We start from the raw sequence: 18,274 nt of genomic DNA, 5'->3' as shown, positions 1-18,274 counted from the left end.
CCTTCATCGTTATCAAAACGAGATCGCTTTCGCCCGTTTACACGACAACGTTATCCCGGAAAGTGAGAACGAAAACACTCCTTCGCTGAGTTCCCGAAATTTCACGGGTTTTCAAAACGCCAACGCCGTTGCCGTGTGACTGCGAGAGTATAACCCAGGTCTCACTCTGCCTACTGGTCTCTCTCACTCACTCTGCCTGCTGGTCTCTCTCACTCACTCTGCCTGCTGGTCTCTCTCACTCACTCTGCCTGATCAGTGACTGAGAGAGATCAGTCCAACAAACCCAGGCAGGCTGGCAGCACAGAGCAGAGGTGTCAGATTTCACTCAGGAGAGAAAGGGCTCTAGAGTTCACAGGTCGGCTCATTAATGGCAGATCTCTTTCTGGTTATTAACAGAGGAACAATCTTGGATATTTGATTCAAGAATGAAAATAAAAGCAGGGCCTTTACATACAGCAAACTCTATATTTTATGGGCTATTTCATCTTGCATCGATCTCTTACTTTTTTCCCCCAAATCTACTGTGGGTATATAAAATGAACACACTCCTGTAATTATTGCAATCCATGGCTGACCCCCGGCCTATATTAATATATAGGCTAAGCAGAGCCTTAACAAGGCCAGGCTGAACCTCCACCTAGGCTAAGCAGAGCCTAAACAAGGCCAGGCTGACCCCTGACCTATTCGAAGCAGAGCCTAAACAAGGCCAAGCTGACCCTTGACCTATTCTAAGCAGAGCCTAAACAAGGCCAGGACAGCCTGGTTAAAGGCTGATGGGCTACAGTATTACTGTAATATTTGTACTGCTGTCACCAGTGTAATAGGTGTGGGTGTGAACTGCAGGAAAACTGCTGGGTTTGTTCTCATAACTTAAGTGATGCCTTAAAAGGGCACAGATCAACACCCCGCTCTCTTCTTGTGCCAAACCCCTATATTAACCTGTCAGGCCTTACTAAACAATCGCAGATTAGAGAAAAACAGATTTGAACAATCAAACGTCATTGTCAGTCAACTATTACATTGTTCCAAATTAAATCAAGGCTAATCAGTTTAATAAAATACAGTAAACATGCAAACAAAATACATAGAAATTAGACATTTTCTATTACTTCAAATATCTTTATATATTTTCAAATATATTTCAAATATTTTCAGCCGCAGTCCCTGGACACAGTCTTTAAAATCAAACGGTAATCTAAACTACTTTTTTCAGTTTTCTTTGTTTAAAAAAAAAAAAGCAGGCAAAAATGCCTATGGTTCATTCCATTGAGGACTGAGTGTACTGTACTTAGCCCTGGTCCAGGTCGGTATACTATACACCGGTATACCACCTTGCCAGGGACCATTGCGCCATAGACTTTTTTACTCGGTCTACATTTACCGCATCTACAGATAATATTATTTTGTTACTTACCGTTACTCACCGAAGTGAAGTCATTTTTCTTTTGTTGGAAGCCTTGTCTCTAAGATGGCTACAGTTGTATCCCCCCACCTTTTATTGAAAAAAAAAAGCAGCATTTTGCACTTAAATAGCATGTCCACCGATATCCACTCAGCTATTATGGAATCGACTGGCCTGGCTTCGCGACCCTAGTCACGTGATCTCACATGCTGTTTCTCTATGGTGGAGAGAGATCACATGATCAGGGTTGCGAAGCCAGGCTAGTGGACATAGGTGGATTTAAGTGCAAAAGGTGTATTTTATATAAAAGGTGGGGGTCTTTTTTCTGATGACCGTGCATAGCATTGTTTGTTCATGAAGTGGGTGTGGGTATAGAATCTTAGTGTCTTATGTCTTAGTGATGCCACTTTGAGTCTGTCTTATTATTATGTTGCCTTGTCCTATTGTTGGTCTTGTTGCCCCGTAACTTGCCCTGATTGTTGCTGTTTGATACAGGTCACACTTGTACATGAGCCCCTGGGTCTCAATGTGATTTTACCTGTTTAAATAAAGGCTTAAATAAAAAAATAAATGTATGAGGAATCTGGCGTTATTGGTGACAATAGAAAATACAGGCAAGTAGTGGGTTGAGGGGTGAATGAGGTGTGAGTACGAAGAGCAGAAGAGATGTGGTTTCTGAGCGGAGTGAGAGAGGGGCAGGGGGGTGGAGGAGGGATGGGGAGGGGGGCAGAAAACCAGAGACTGGGGTGAGAAAGGGCTCATAGTTTGGAAGTATGGATGGAGAGTGAAGATGAGCCGTTGATTGGAGGATGAGGGATAGATGAAGTTGGGGCCAGACAAGTGTGTGTGTGTGTATGTGTGTGTGTGCTTGTCAGCTCTCCTGCAGTGTGTACCTGTTACTGCTCTAGGAAGTGGACAGATGTGCCCGCTGTGCTTGCGAACGTGGTGTGTGAGCAAACAGGACAGGCAGCCACATGGCAGCACACACACACAGATGTAGCCTCCTCTGCGTGTGTGTGTGTGTGTATGTGTGTGTGTGTGAGCATGCCGAGTCTCACACTGTGCCTGAGTCCGGCGCTCATCCACAAGAGTCATGATCTTGTGTTAAAGATAGACAGTGTTGTAAGGTCGATGGTGAGGGGGTGTGTGTGTGTGTGTGTGCGTGAGGCGTACCGTTGTCAACTCGGCGTGTGTGAACTTTACAGATTCTTCATGGATAATGGTTGTGCTAAATTCAAAAATCTACACAAGCACAAACAATTCAAAGAAATTGGATTGCTTTATTTAAAATGGTCGTTAACAGAACACTTGTAACATAGTGTGTTGTGGCACGTGGTTGATAAAAGCATGATAAACATGATTACATTCATTGAAATGCATCGTGGATGCGGAAATGATAAGGACAGAGAGTTCTTTTAGTGAAAATACCATTCAGAAAGAGTTGAGGCTACTATTGGGCTTGTCTGTGGTTTGAACCAGATATTTGCAGATAGTTCAGTCACTGGAGAAATGGAACAATCAAAATCATTCAGATACACCACTTCCCATACTTAAAAGTATCATCAGGAAAGAAATCTTAGAATGAGGATTGCAATCAGGTCTTGGATGGGACAGAGGATTGCACATTAGGATGCCGTGCGTCTCTCTCTAGTCTCCCCCATGTGACAAGCTCAGGAAACATAGCCTCTCCATTGTTACAGGCCACTTGTTGGCCCTTATTAAATGGCCTCGTGAGCTTTTTGGGCGCTGCCGCTTGCCATAGTCCAGAGACAGTGTAGCCTGTACAATTGACCACTAGAGACATTGTAGATTCATCCCTGTCTCTTGGAAAACAAGGCAGTAAAAAAGAGATCAAGCAAACATCTAGAGGTAACAGCAAGTGACTTTACAGCCCCCCCCCCCCCCCTCCTCCCAGGACAGGATCCAACAGTCAGAGATAAGACCCTCTAAACCCTCCCAAATCCCCCCCCCCCCCCAACTCAGCCTGGCTGGGATGCTGGCTGCACTGTCTCAGTCGCTTCGCCCTGCTGCTGTTTAAGCTGTTTCATGCCAAACAAAGGGTTGGATAACACTCTCTCACAAGTGGACTCTTAACAAGGCGCTTCGGTACAAATGCATAAGGCAGATAACAGAAATTAGCATATAGTTTTACAATAGACCCACTAATTCAGGTAATGTGTGGCCCAGGGAAGCAGTTGTTGAACCTGTATAACAAAGACGTTCCCTCTTTTAAAAAGTAGGCAAAGATGCAATTACTAACGGTCCTCAATCAAACAGTCAAAGATAAGTAAAACTATGAACTTTAATTAGTTTGAATTGTTTGAGAGCGACGTACCGTTAAGATTAACTGCATCAGTAGTCGGGTGATAATGAGTTTTCTGACAAACAAACAATCCACAGATTGAAGTTGTATTGTTCTATGTCTAATATAACAATAGACTCTGGGGTCAGCTGAATGAAGCTGCATACTGTAGACCACTCTGGAACCAGGACTGGGATCAATTCTATTTTATCAATGAACTGAGCAACTGAATTAAAATGACTATTATGTAGTTGAAATTCGGTAAACGATTTCAAATGAAAATGTATATTTTTTCACAAAACTCACATCCTGAATTGCAAGGGAATGGACCCAAACCCATGTCCTGACACCTATGTAACATCATTAATATACAGTATAGAGAGCAGTATAAAATATTGATTTCTGTGTTCTTCCGTTAAATAAATATAAAAAGGGGCGAAGGCACATGCAGTGAGGTCCAGCCTGGACAGACAAGCGGTTGACTTCCTCCTCCTCTTCCTCACTTGTTCTTGGCGGCCAGCGGCTTGCGGCTGATCTTCTTGGTTTTGTCATTGCTCTTCTTCGGAGGCTCGGGATTGGCTTGCATGTGGCGCCCGTAGAGACTGTGGGCAGAGAATAACGGAATCAATGGAACCAGAATCACTCTGTCATCCAAATCCCATCCAAATAAGACCATATGGCCTCTTCAAACACAGGGCTACTCTGGGCACAAGGGCGACAAGGTGGACTTACAGTCAATTAACCGCTCATTAGCATAACAGCTATTAAGTAAATTTCTCAACGACACTGAAAGCTTTTAAAAATTATACAAATAAACAGGTTAATAGGGCATAATCAAGGGTCACACACACACAAAAACATACACACACACACACACACATTTCATCCTCCTCGTCTTCTCCACAGAGAGCTAAACAGCCACAGCTGGGGATTATCCAGCAGAGGAAAAAGAATACACAAAGAGACAATTATCTCTGAACTGGACTGCCCTGACTAGGAGAGAGGGAGGGAGGAGAGAGGGAGGGAGGGAGACAAGGAGTGTAAGGAGAGAGTCCTTTCCAGTCCACTGAGCTCTCTCTGTGTGGGTGAGAGCCACCCATGGGGCCCAACAAAGAGAGAGAGGGGGGGGGGGGGGGGAGAGAGAGAGGGAGAGAGAGAGGGGGAGAGAGAGAGAGAGAGAGAGAGAGAGGGGGGGGTAGTGGAGGATATAAGAAGAGCAAGAGGAAAGTAAGGACAGCGTTGAAAAGAGTCACGTTTTAAACGAGGGTTTGGAGAAAGAGACAGCGGCAGTGTGCCCACCGTGCCCTCCAGTAACTGATACTAATTAGCTGGCCTGACTGAATGTTGTCTAACTGCATGATTATTACCGTCTCTGCACCTGTTTGTATGTGCGTGTGTGTGCGTGCGTCTCCAACCAGGCTATGGGTAAGAGCTAAAGAGTGCCATTTTATTATGTAGGGCTAATCACAGACAAGGTAAATGTCACAAGCTTGATTTGACTTGAGGGGGAGAGTTCATTTTGAATATTTACAGATGAAATATATTGCCATGGCAAAATGTGTGAGGAGTCATAAAGCGATTAGGACACACGCATGCACACACACACACGCACACACACACACACACACCAAGGTGATGGCAGACTCTCACGCTGCATACATCAAACACATTTTTAATTAATCTAGTAAATATTGCACTTTTGACAGCAATTTTTTTTCCCCAGCCTATCAGCGTAAACTAATTCTTCTCAGGCCTCTCTCTCTCTCACCCCTACTGTGAGAGCAGAAGCCTGGTTCATCAGGATGCAGAAGCAGACTCTCACTGTTCACCATCCATCTTCACGGATTTTCAAAAATCTTCAAAAACCATAACGTCATTCCGTTTGACTCCTAATAATTCCTTGACGCATTTTCAGTACAAATCAAACATTCAGAGCTGTTCGCCCATCTCCTGGCTGTCTGTCTGTCAGTGTGTGATTGAAGTGCGTGGTGGTCTGGCTATGCTACTGGGAGGGAGGGGGGGCTTTTTCTCAGCGTTGGCCAGGGTCAGGCAGCCCACCCCCCCCCCCCAACACTCCCCACCAACGCCACCCAGCCAGCCGTGCCGATGTTACCCAGGAGGAGGGAGGTTGACTGGGGGATAGGAGGCACTCTACAGCCCCCCTTGGAGCCCGCAGTATCTGGATGGAAGGACCAGAATCCTAAGCGATGGATCTCATCAGCTCATTCCCATACGAAAACCAGTTCACTGCCAGGCCGAAGACTAGATGCTCTGTCCTACCTCCTACTGTGCGGAGGCGCGTGGCCTCCCTCCCTGCTAAGGAACAACAACTGACTGTTGACTGTTTATTCTATAGCACGAGTCCTCAATTTCTTCACAATAAACTACTACGTTTTTTTTTTTTTTTTAACTGACGAAAGAGTGGCGAGTGGAGGTGTAGAAAGCGTAGTGCCCAGACCCTAAATGAACGAGGAGCCGGGGAAGGGGGGGGGGGATGACTGATGAAGCTAGCTCCTTTAAAGAGAAACAGGATTACTCATGGAGTCAATAAGAGGCAAAGACGGTGTACTCAGCAGTGTCATAACAAGGCACCATGTTTGCATAATTGTGGCTTGGCCTCGCTGATGGATGGCTCGGGAGCAGGCAGGAGAGGACAGATCCATTGTGTCATAACGAGAGAAAAAAATCAATGTGAAGAGAGAATAATGAGAGGCAAATTAATGACGGATGGAACGCTCGTATGCGTATGGAACGCACAGATGGAACGCACAGATGGAACGCTCGTATGGAACGCTCGTATGGAACGCTCGTATGGAACACTCGTATGGAACGCTCTGATGGAACGGCTCGTATGGAACGCTCGTATGGAACGCTCGTATGGAACGCTCGTATGGAACGCTCGTATGGAACGCTCGTATGGAACGCTCGGATGGAACGCTCGGATAGAACACTCGGATGGAACGCTCGGATGGAACGCTCGGATGGAACGCTCGGATGGAACGCTCTGATGGAACGCTCGTATGGAACGCTCGTATGGAACGCTCGTATGGAACACTGGGATGGAACGCTCGGATGGAACGCTCGACGGTACGGGAGTCGCTTAAGAGACCCTGAGCAGTTAGAAGGGTAGGGGGACCATGGTGACGACATTGTTTAAGGAGATGTGTTTGAACTACCAGTATGAGGGGATCTCATACGGGACCATAACAACGTTAAAAACAAGACAATGGATGACATACAGTACATCCATCCATCCATCTGTCCATAGCTATGAACCGACTGTGGGCTCCAAAATGACTGGCACCCATTACAGGCAATGCACAAACAAGATACATTTAGGGATGCACGATATTATCGGCATGGTATCTGTATCTGCCGATATCGGCATTAAAATGCAAGATGGGAGATCGGCCAACACACCGATACCCGCCGATCCCATCCCCTCCGATCTTATTTTTATCGGTATCGGTATCTGTTATCGGCCAAATGACTTGGAACAGATTGGTGGATCGGATATCCGCCGGAAATCCAGAATCGTGCATCCCTAGATAAATGATAGAAAAACTCCAAACATCACATGCTGGTAAGTACTGTAAAGTTCCAATGGAACCAACCAAAACCATTTAAAAACAATTTCCTCCAAATCAATGTTTCACAATGGCACTCTTAAGGATGATAAGGATGGTGTAAATCACATCTAACAAAATTAAACCAGGTATTAAATTCCACTTATTTAATACCTATTTAAGTTAATTTAAGTATAAAGGAATTATATTGAGCTATTAAATCACGTATTGTTTCGCTATGGTATAAAAATGAGGAAACACACATGCATTATCCCTTTGTGATCCAGCACCATGGAGAAAACAAAAGAACTGGTAGTTCAAAAGAGACAGATGGTCGTAGACCTTCATAAATCTGGTAATGGCTGCAAGAAGATCCACAAACAACTGAATATACCACTGAGCACTGTCAGCGCAATTATTAAAAAATTCAAATGATATAGAACCGTTGAAAACCTCATGGGTAGAGGAAGCAACTGCATGTTGCCAGGATTCTGAGGATGGTGAAAGAGCAATGAAATCCACAAGAATCACTGGGAAAGAATTGCAGCCTTGGTGGCGTCTTGGGGTCACCAGGTTTCAAAAAGCACCATCTCCACAACCACAGACTCTTTGGAAGGCTTGCTAGAAGAAAGATTTTTCTGACCACAAGACAACAGAAGCAAGCGCCTGGAGTTTGCCCAACATCATTTAAATTATGAATGAAAATTGAACGTTTTGGTCGGATACAGCATTGGCATGTTTGCCGTTGACTGCATGCAAGGAGAGGCACCTCACGCCCATGGTGAACTATGGTGGTAGGTTTGTGATGTTTTGGGGCAGTTCCAGAGGACCAGGGCATTGGTTAAGATTGATGGCATAATGAATACCACCAAGTATCAGGCAATTTTGGCTGACAATCTGGTTGCCTCTGCCAGAAGGCAGGGACTTGGCCATAGGTTGACTTTCCAGCAAGACAATGACCCAAAGCATACCTCAAGAATCCACACAGAATTTTGTCTGTGACAAAATCAATGTTCTGCAATGGCCATCTCAGTCGGCAGAACCTCAGTCCAATCGAAAACCCACGGGCTGAGTTGAAGGGTGGTTGATAAGAGCAAAGCCAAGCATGTCCAGGATGTTGAAAGGATCTGCCTGGAGGAACGGTCCAAAATCCCCCCAAATGTGTTTCTTAACCTTGTCAAACATTACATGAAAAGACCCCATTATTGTTATCCTTGCCAGAGGTGGTTCAGTACTAAATGAGGGGTGCCAATAATTATGAAACCTTGATTTTGCTATTTGTTATTAAATAATTATGATTTTAGTTGGTTCCATTGAAACATTAATGAAATACAGTATTTCACACATATTGGTATATTCAGTTGCTCTATAATTATATATTTTATATTTTTAATGTATTGTTTGTGCATTTCCAGTCAGGGTTGTCAGTAATTTTGGAGCCCACTATACATAAAATTACTGGGCCTGGCTATAGTGCTTAACCGGCTAGATGGGGTCATAAAGGTCAGCCTTCTCTGGCCACCTCAGAGGTCAATACAGTCTTTACCCACCATGCTACTGTTACAGGGCGGGAGACTAGTGAGGCCTTCCTGGCTCAAATACAATGTGCAGTGTCCAAATGGCAAACCAATAGAACCAATGGGAATATCTCAACAAGTACAAACTCTTAGCCGAATCCAAGCCACTTGAAATACGACACATAGTATTTAATCAAATAGTATTGAATCAATATATTTGGATGGGAACTGGGGCTGGTGTTGGTAGCCAGTGGACTGGACTGGTAGTTGGGTCGTTCTGAGAGTCAGAGCTGATGTGACTGGGGCGCGTCAGGGAGCATAGGGGCTGACAGGGCCGCGCAGCCAACGGCGCCGGGTGTCAACGGGCTAAATTGGCCTTGTTTTACACCCGTCTGATGAGCTGGGGGGGGGGGAGGGAGGGATCACTCTCTCACAGTCTCTCTCTTTCACGCTCTCTCTCTTTCTCTCTCTACCCATTTCCATCCTCTCTCACTATTCCATCCATCTCCCTCTCCCACCACGCCTCCCTCTCTCCCTCCGACCCCCGCTCTCTCTCTCTCTCTCCAACCCCTTCTCTCTCTCCCCCATCCCTCCTTCTCCCTTTGACAGGTGGTGTGGACTGACATGCCAGAGGAACATGTTTAGAATACTGAGAGAGAGAGAGGAGAGGGGGAGGGAGAGGGGGAGAGGGAGAGATGAGAGGGGGAGGGAGAGAGAGGAGAGGGAGAGAGGAGGGGGGGAGAGGGAGAGAGAGAGAGGGGAAGGGAGAGGGGGAGAGAGATGGGGGGGGGGGGGGCACATGGGAGGAAAAAGAGGAGAACATCCAGGAGTGTTCCATCATGCAGAAGCTAAAGAGCTTCAGGAAATGGGCTCACTCTATCTCGCAGTTCAACCAAGGTACTGGAAAAGTCTAATAGTCTTGGTGAATAGGATAAGCCAACAAAAATGTATTCATTTAATAAAAACCATATCTTAGGAGGCTGCTATAGACTTCCCCAACGCAGGAAAGCACTCAGTAACCATTGATCTACTATAGTGAATATAAACCCCCTGGATGTGTGAGAGTGTCTAGCCAGGCTCTAAGGCTGCCAGAGCTCAGTCATATTTGCATAGAGGTGCAAATCACAGATCTATCATTCTCTGCGCTGTGCAAAATGTACATGAAAAATACTAAATACTATCCCTCCTCTCCCATGAGTGAGACTTGAGTCAGTCTCCTGCTTTTGATCTGTCACCCATCTAATTTATAGATAACGTAATCTAATGTCATTTTCTGAGATGCATAATATATATATTTTTCATGTACATTTTGCACAGCACAGAGAATGATAGATCTGTGATTTGCACCTCTATGCAAATATAGCTCTGGCAGCCTTATAGCAAGCCATATATATATATATATATATATATATATATATATATATATATATATATATATATATATATATATATATATATACACAGGTGCATCTCAGAAAATTAGAATTTTGTTTATGCACATAATACCATTACTCCTTTTGCAAATTAGCAAATTACTGCATCAGGCATTTGGCTGCTAGTAGCTCTGATTGCTGAGTTTGGTACTGTCTGTCGTTTCTATGTTGTTGTGGTTCTCTTTACCTGTGTATTCATCTCTTACTGCACTGCACTCTGTATTGCATCACACTTTGTATGTCATTGCACTTGTACTTTGCTTTCTTATATTGTTTTTAATCTGACTTTTTAATCCCTGTGCAGCACTCTGTGCATCCGTGCTGTGAAGAGCGCTATACAAATAAAGTTTGACTTACTTACTTACTAACGTGGAGCGTGGCATGGAGGCCATCAGCAATATTTCACTACATATGTAATGAATTTATAATATATGAAAGTTTCACTTTTTGAATTTAATTACGGAATATAATCAACTGCACGCACGCACGCACGCACACACACACACACACACACACACACACACACACACACACACAAACACGTGTGTGTGTGTGTGTGTGTGTGTGTGCATCTCCGAAAATTTGAATTTATATATATATATATATATATATATACATAGTGCTTGTGTGTGTGTCGGTTAAGGTTACACACACATACACACTCCTCCCAGCTACAGACATACAGTAGAGAGAATCAGAGCCACATGCACAGATCAATGAGGACCGCCTGCCTTATTACTGCTGTCCATGGGCGCAGACGCTGCTGTCTCTGGAGCGGCTCAAAGATTTCCCATGTTCCAGAGAGGAGGGCTGTGCCTGGCTAGGGCCCAGTGGGCTGTTAGGGCCAATTAAAACATGAGGGGGCCTCCGCCGTAATGGAATCGGATTCCTGAAGTGTCTTATAGACTTTATAAGGCCCCTGCTATTCCACACGGCATAATTAATCAAGGGAAAGAGGCGTGCACACACACACACACACACACACACACACACACACACACACACACACACACACACACCAAGTGCAGGAGGGTCATGTGATATGTTTTCTGTATCACAGTGGTTCCTTTACACTGTAGTTGAGCCATATACACATTAAGGCTAATCCTAACACAGACCCATGCAGATGATATTAGGATTACTGCTACTGTATGTAACATACAATACACTTATGGAGTTTTAGAAAAGTCTTTCTATAGTCTTATCTGGCCAATCTGGGAAATAGCCCAAACTATTTACAAGGCTAATATGTAGGATTTTATGTATTGCGATATCTCTATATTGATATGATGAATGCAAGGGATCAGTGAATGAACTTCTTTGTGGAAACCTCTTTGTAGACCACTGACTTAAACCTTGACAGTGTAATATTGTCTCTTTAAAAGATATTACATTATTATACGGTATAATGTATGATATTTATTAAAAAATGTTATTATAAATGTATTTAAAATAAAAGGATGGATTTTTACCCTCTGTATTTGTATATACATACATTCCTACTAGCATTTAAGTAATGTCATTCTCTTTATAAAGCTGTGGATAGTGTTATGAGTCAGCATGTTGCACAGCACATAACCGTGCTCTGAACACAGACATGCATTCAGGTCCACATTGTGCCTTGTACTGTACGTATGTAGTTTGTTTACAGGAAAATAAAAGAGAATGGAGAGACAATAACAACAATATATAATATAATATATTATATATAATGTAACAATATATCGTGGCACAATATATCCCGATACAGAAACGTCACAATACGTATCGTCAAGGTGAAAACAATACTGTGATATGTTTATTGTATATCAGTGAATGCTGGCTACACAACGCTGGTAACAGAATTGTCTTTTGTCTCTAGGCCTATCCATGATATTACAACAGTTAAGCTCTAAATTCACAAAGTGTAGTGGAGTAGATATGTGGAGAAATGCACTATTGGTGTGAACAGCAGCACTACTGCAACACTTCACACCTGCCCTTAGTGTATCGTATCGTATTGTTATCGTCAACCCAATCTCGTGTATCGTATCGTGAGATTAGTTTATCGTTACACCCCTAGTACTCACACAGCCCTATACATAGATCAGTACTACAGCCCTATATAGAGATCAGTACTACAGCCCTATACAGAGATCAGTACTACAGCCCTATACAGAGATCAGTACTACAGCCCTATACAGAGATCAGTACTACAGCCCTATACAGAGATCAGTACTACAGCCCTATACAGAGATCAGTACTACAGCCCTATACAGAGATCAGTACTACAGCCCTATACAGAGATCAGTACTACAGCCCTATACAGAGATCAGTACTTAGACCCCTGATTACACTACTACGTTGTGTATGAAAAAACGAAGCTTGAACCCGGATCGATACGGCCGGAGCTGCGTTTTGGAGGTGGAAATCCGGAGCTGCGTTCTAGTGTAACAGGCAGATCTGTTCTAGTGTAACAGGCAGATCTGTTCTAGTGTAACAGGCAGATCTGTTCTAGTGTAACAGGCAGATCCCGAGGCTTTTGTAAAAACGATAGGAAGGATAGGGCTACACTGTAACGCTGTGTTCACTTCACATTATAACAATCAAACAGGTGATTTATGAGTTTGAGTTATATAATAGCCTATCTCAGTGGATACTATAGTTAATATACATTTGGAATTAAGAATAACTGGAGTCACGCAAAAAACAGCAAGTGGATAATAATGTAGGATATAACTTAAACTGTATTCAATGTTTAGCCTACAGGTTCCCCCCAAAAAGTTGACATTTCAAATCATAACCCAAACAAGAGTAGACAGTTCAAATAATAATATTCTCTCTTCAAAAAAAAGTAACTAGCACAAAGTTAAAAAGCCTTTATTGAGATATGCCACTATACGCGCGGGTTTAGGCTCCCGAGCTCAGTTTGTGTCCCCGACCAAATAGCTTCATCACACCTGTCTGAACTTCCGAGCACTCCTGCCCTTTTCTTTTTGAATAATATTCTCTATTCAATAATCGAATTCAGTCCAAATGTTCCAATATATAGTCCTTATAATCAGTTTATTTGATGTCCTTCATCCATTCCCTTACGTTATAGCTCCCATGACGAGAGGTAGGCTATTGAATGGGTTTATGTCAGCAATCCTGATCTGTAATCATTGAACAATAGCCTAGGAATTGGTTTGTTCACGTGTGAGTTATTGATCAAAAATCAAAATAGGAATTGGATATGGAGTTTGGATAACTGTAAAAAAATAAAATAAAGAGGAACTTAGGAAGATGGGAGGCCGTCTGTGGACGACCTGATGATGTGGTGAACCAAGTAAAGCAGGCCTGATCTATCTGGGCCTAAAAAAAATATTGTTTGTTTCTGGTTGGTTGTCAGTTAAGGTCATGGGTAGGTAGGGAATTATTATTATTTATTTATTTTTTTTCCCATGGCGACGATGGATAGGTAGAGTTAGTTTTTTTTCTCACGACAACATAGCTTTACATGCACTCTACCAGCATGTTTAATATTCATATACCATTGGCATTGGGAGGTTTATATTAGACTAAGACATTACGTCAAACATCCCCGTTAACTTTGTGTTGGCCGTGTAATTTTATTGCAGATGGCATAGCACCATTTAGGGCTATAGGCAATGCTTAATTTGTAAATCTGGAGGTGCCGGAGCAAAAAGTGCTCCCGTGACAGAGGCAAGCAAAGCCTCTGAGAGGTCCCGGAGCACAAAAAAACGTCAACAAAAAAGTCACCAGTGTCACGTTATGGTGGTAAATAACCCATTAGACCTAGGTGGCATCAACGCTTTGCCCAAGCCCACATGGACTTACAATTTTAACATTAGCTACATTTCAAATAGGCCTATCCTAGTCACACAAACGGCGCTGATCATCACGCAACACGCAAATTCCCCCACTGCACAGCAGTCAGGCCTGACATCACACATCAGTAATAGGCTGTATAATTCAAATCAGGAACTCACTGCACGTTCAAGGCTATAATTTTAGGCTATAATGTCAGTGGTGTAGTGGGGATTTTTTTAGTGGAACGCTATTTTAATTAGGTAATCACAAAGAATGCCGCCTATGCGCACGCGCAAGTGCACACACAAAAGTAGGCTTACAACTATAGGGAGGGGAAAGTAATCTCATCGCCCCCTAGTGGTAGCGTTACTAATGCCGAGAGAATGAATGGGATTTCTCATAGACACGTCTTTTGAAAAATTATATCTTGGTCGACACCGAAAAGTTAGTAGAATGCCTTAAACGGCAAATACTTGGAGACAAACTTTATTGATTCTGGTGATCATAGTTGATTTTCAATCACAATCCGAATTATGAAAATATTTTTCTTAAATTCCATTGACTTTGACTGGAGGATTGGAGCAATTTCGAAAATTTGAAAGAAGGCGAAATACTGTTTGAAATTCTCACGGTTAGTAGGTTATTACTGTAAAGACACTCACAAGTTTTTGTTTTGATAACTTCACCGAAATAGCTTCGTAGTAATTATTAGAAAATCCGGTCTATGGGAGTTTACATTGAAACTCCTCTCCGATAGGAACAAATCCGCTAGGGGCGCATGTTTTCACTTTCCCTCCCTATGGGCAGATAGTCCTACAGACTCACACATACGCAGACTCAAAATCATGAACACTTGGGCCCAGAAGGTACAGAAACAACTTGCAACTTACGCTTTAGCAACAATATTGCAAAACAGCAGACGGCGCTGCCTCGCTCTCTCACGCACGCACGCACGCACGCGGGCACACACGCACGCACGCACACACACACACACACCTGGTACTTCAGTTGACGACGTTGAAGAGGGTTAGTCACTATGGCCATCTTCTTCACTGCTAGGCTTGGTGCTGGCGTGCCCGCCATGACCTTCTCTCCCACATCCATGTTCTCCCCCCAAATCCGACTGCTGCTCTCGATCCACCACCAGGGTATCTTCGCAAACTGGCGATGCTAAACTTCCACTACTATGTTCACTGTGTTTTTTTCGGATTGGCTTGTTCTGTAGGTCTGAAAAAAACTGTTAATTTTAGTTGTCTCTTAGCCATTTCTTTTTCCTCTGAATTTCGACACGCAGCGACAGCCCACTTCTGGAATGCTGAATGTAGGCTAGTTAACTGGACAGTTGAGAGTGTTGGTCTTGACTGAATTCGTTGATGTGATTGGATATTATCGTGGGGGGAGGGACAACGTTTTGTATGTGTATGTGTTTTTTTGGGGTGTTTTTTGATGGACAAATCATTGATGTGATTGGATATTATCGCTTTGGAATAGTAGGGACAACTTTTCTTTTTTTTTATCGATACGAGAGGTGCCGGGTCCACGCAAATAAGTCCCGGAGCGCAAGCAGTTCAAAACTGAGAGGTCCCGGAGCTAGCTCCGGCTTGCTCCGGCACAAATTAAGCACTGACTATAGGCCTACGTTTTGCACTTTCAGAGAGAATTAAATGCGGAGCGCATTCGCCATGCCATCGTTATCATGTGTGTTATTTTAAGAATAGAGGGATCTCGCCGCGAGTCATGAACTGATGAAGATGTATTGACATCGAGAAATTGTCATTCTGCACCTCCAATAAAAGGCTTTAATTGCCGAGTGCTTCAGCAACTCCTCTCTGTGTTATTTTCATTTGGATTAGGCTCACTTAACTTAACAGATGAAGTGAGAGGTGAACAGATATAAGAAGCAGAGGACAGAGGATGAGGAGAGGAAGAGGAGGACAGAGGATAAGGAGAGGATGAGGAGAGGCAGAGGAGGACAGAGGATGATGAGAGGAAGAGGAGGACAGGATGAGGAGAAGCAGAGGAGGATAGAGGATGAGGAGAAGCAGAGGGGGACAGAGGATGAGGAGAGGCAGAGGAGGATGAGGAGAGGCAGAGGAGGATGAGGATGAGGAGAGGCAGAGGAGGATGAGGATGAGAGGCAGAGGAGGACAGAGGATGAGGAGAAGCAGAGGAGGACAGAGGATGAGGAGAGGCAGAGGAGGATGAGGAGAGGCAGAGGAGGATGAGGATGAGGAGAGGCAGAGGAGGATAGAGGATGAGGAGAGGCAGAGGAGGATAGAGGATGAGGAGAGGCAGAGGAGGACAGAGGATGAGGAGAGGATGAGGAGAGGCAGAGGAGGACAGAGGATGAGGAGAGGATGAGGAGAGGCAGAGGAGGACAGAGGATGAGGAGCGGCAGAGGAGGATGAGGATGAGGAGAGGCAGAGGAGGACAGAGGATGAGGAGAAGATGAGGAGAGGCAGAGGAGGACAGAGGATGAGGAGAGGCAGAGGAGGATGAGGATGAGGAGAGGAAGAGGATGAGGAGAGGCAGAGGAGGACAGAGGATGAGGAGAGGCAGAGGAGGACAGAGGATGAGGAGAGGCAGAGGACAGAGGATGAGGAGAGGCAGAGGAGGTCAGAGGATGAGGAGAGGCAGAGGACAGAGGATGAGGAGAGGCAGAGGAGGACAGAGGAGGTGAAGGAGAGGGGACTTCCTTTCGTAACGGTGGACTACTGATCACTAGAGCCCACACACCATATACCTGATCATTTACCCACAAACCACTGCGACAGGCGTGGGAGACAGATGTCCAACGGAGCGCCATGGACCAAATCCATATAGTGACCAAGCCAGACTTGATGAGACTCAATAACAATAATTAAGACGTGTGATAAATGAGCCTGCCTGCTTGCTCTTGACAGAATGTGTGTGTGTGTGTGTGGCGCACCTCCTTGTGAACCACATTGTTAGCTTCAACCACATGGTTGAATAGGCACACCACTGTGTTCCTACACACAGTTACCCAGAATTTTGTAAACACAAACATATGAAATATATATATATTTTTTTCTACTTCCATTTTTCCCCACACACAAGACAAAAATAACGGGTAGGAGCCCGTTTAACCACTGACAAATACCAGTTAATACCCATAGCTAGCGCTACTAAACACCTCAAGCTCTGCTCTCTGTGGCTGTAGAAACAACATGGTTATCTGAACTATACTTTACTGAGACACCACGCATAGTTTTTTTTATGTAAAAATCAAAATGTACACTAGTGCTGCGAGCAGCAGTGAGCGGGCCCTCGCACCCCACGCGTGTCGGGGTGCTGCGCCGTTAAAGGCTGTGCTATTTCGGTGTGCAGTACTGAGAGAAACTTCCTGTCACCAGTAGGTGGCGCTCTAGGCGTGACTCAATACCGAAGCATAGATGTGTTCAGGACGGTACCTTGATGAAGCGTGAGAAATGTTGAGTAAATCGGATAACGTATGTAGGAGTTATGAGGACTTCCTGTTTCACCAGTAGGTGGCGCTGTAAGTGTGACTCAATACCGACACATAGATGTGTTCAGGACAGAACTGTCATGAAGCGTGAGACATATCGGACAAATCGGATAATGTATGGAGGAGTTATGAGGACGTACTGTTTCACCAATAGGTGGCGCTATAAGTATGACGCAATACTGACACATAGATGTGTTCAGGACAGAACCGTCATGAAGCGTGAGATATATCGGACAAATCGGATAATGTATGGAGGAGTTATGGGGACTTCCTGTTTCACCAATAGGTGGCGCTATAAGTATGACGCAATACTGACACATAGATGTGTTCAGGACAGAACCGTCATGAAGCGTGAGATATATCGGACAAATCGGATAATGTATGGAGGAGTTATGAGGACTTCCTGTTTCACCAATAGGTGGCGCTATAAGTATGACGCAATACTGACACATAGATGTGTTCAGGACAGAACCGTCATGAAGCGTGAGATATATCGGACAAATCGGATAATGTATGGAGGAGTTATGGGGACTTCCTGTTTCACCAATAGGTGGCGCTATAAGTATGACGCAATACTGACACATAGATGTGTTCAGGACAGAACCGTCATGAAGCGTGAGATATATCGGACAAATTGGATAATGTATGGAGGAGTTATGAGGACTTCCTGTTTCACCAATAGGTGGCGCTATAAGTATGACGCAATACTGACACATAGATGTGTTCAGGACAGAACCGTCATGAAGCGTGAGATATATCGGACAAATTGGATAAT

At 44.1% G+C, this 18,274-nt stretch overlaps 1 protein-coding gene across 1 annotated transcript in view; it reads right to left on the bottom strand.

Annotated features, from left to right (window-relative positions):
• Positions 1–3,390: 3,390 nt before the first annotated feature.
• Positions 3,391–18,274, bottom strand: part of rsu1 (Ras suppressor protein 1) — a 54,325-nt gene continuing 39,441 nt past the window's right edge. The window contains exon 9 of the mRNA XM_084460481.1: positions 3,391–4,306. Within this exon, the coding sequence (XP_084316607.1) occupies positions 4,204–4,306 (103 nt within the window). The 3' untranslated portion in view covers positions 3,391–4,203. The remainder of the gene's footprint in view (positions 4,307–18,274) is intronic.

This window comes from Borostomias antarcticus (assembly GCF_949987555.1).
Source record: "Borostomias antarcticus genome assembly, chromosome: 2".
Taxonomy (NCBI): Eukaryota; Metazoa; Chordata; class Actinopteri; order Stomiiformes; family Stomiidae; genus Borostomias; species Borostomias antarcticus.
The sequence above is the reverse complement of the archived record's forward strand: the minus strand, read 5'-3'. Positions and strand labels throughout refer to the sequence as shown.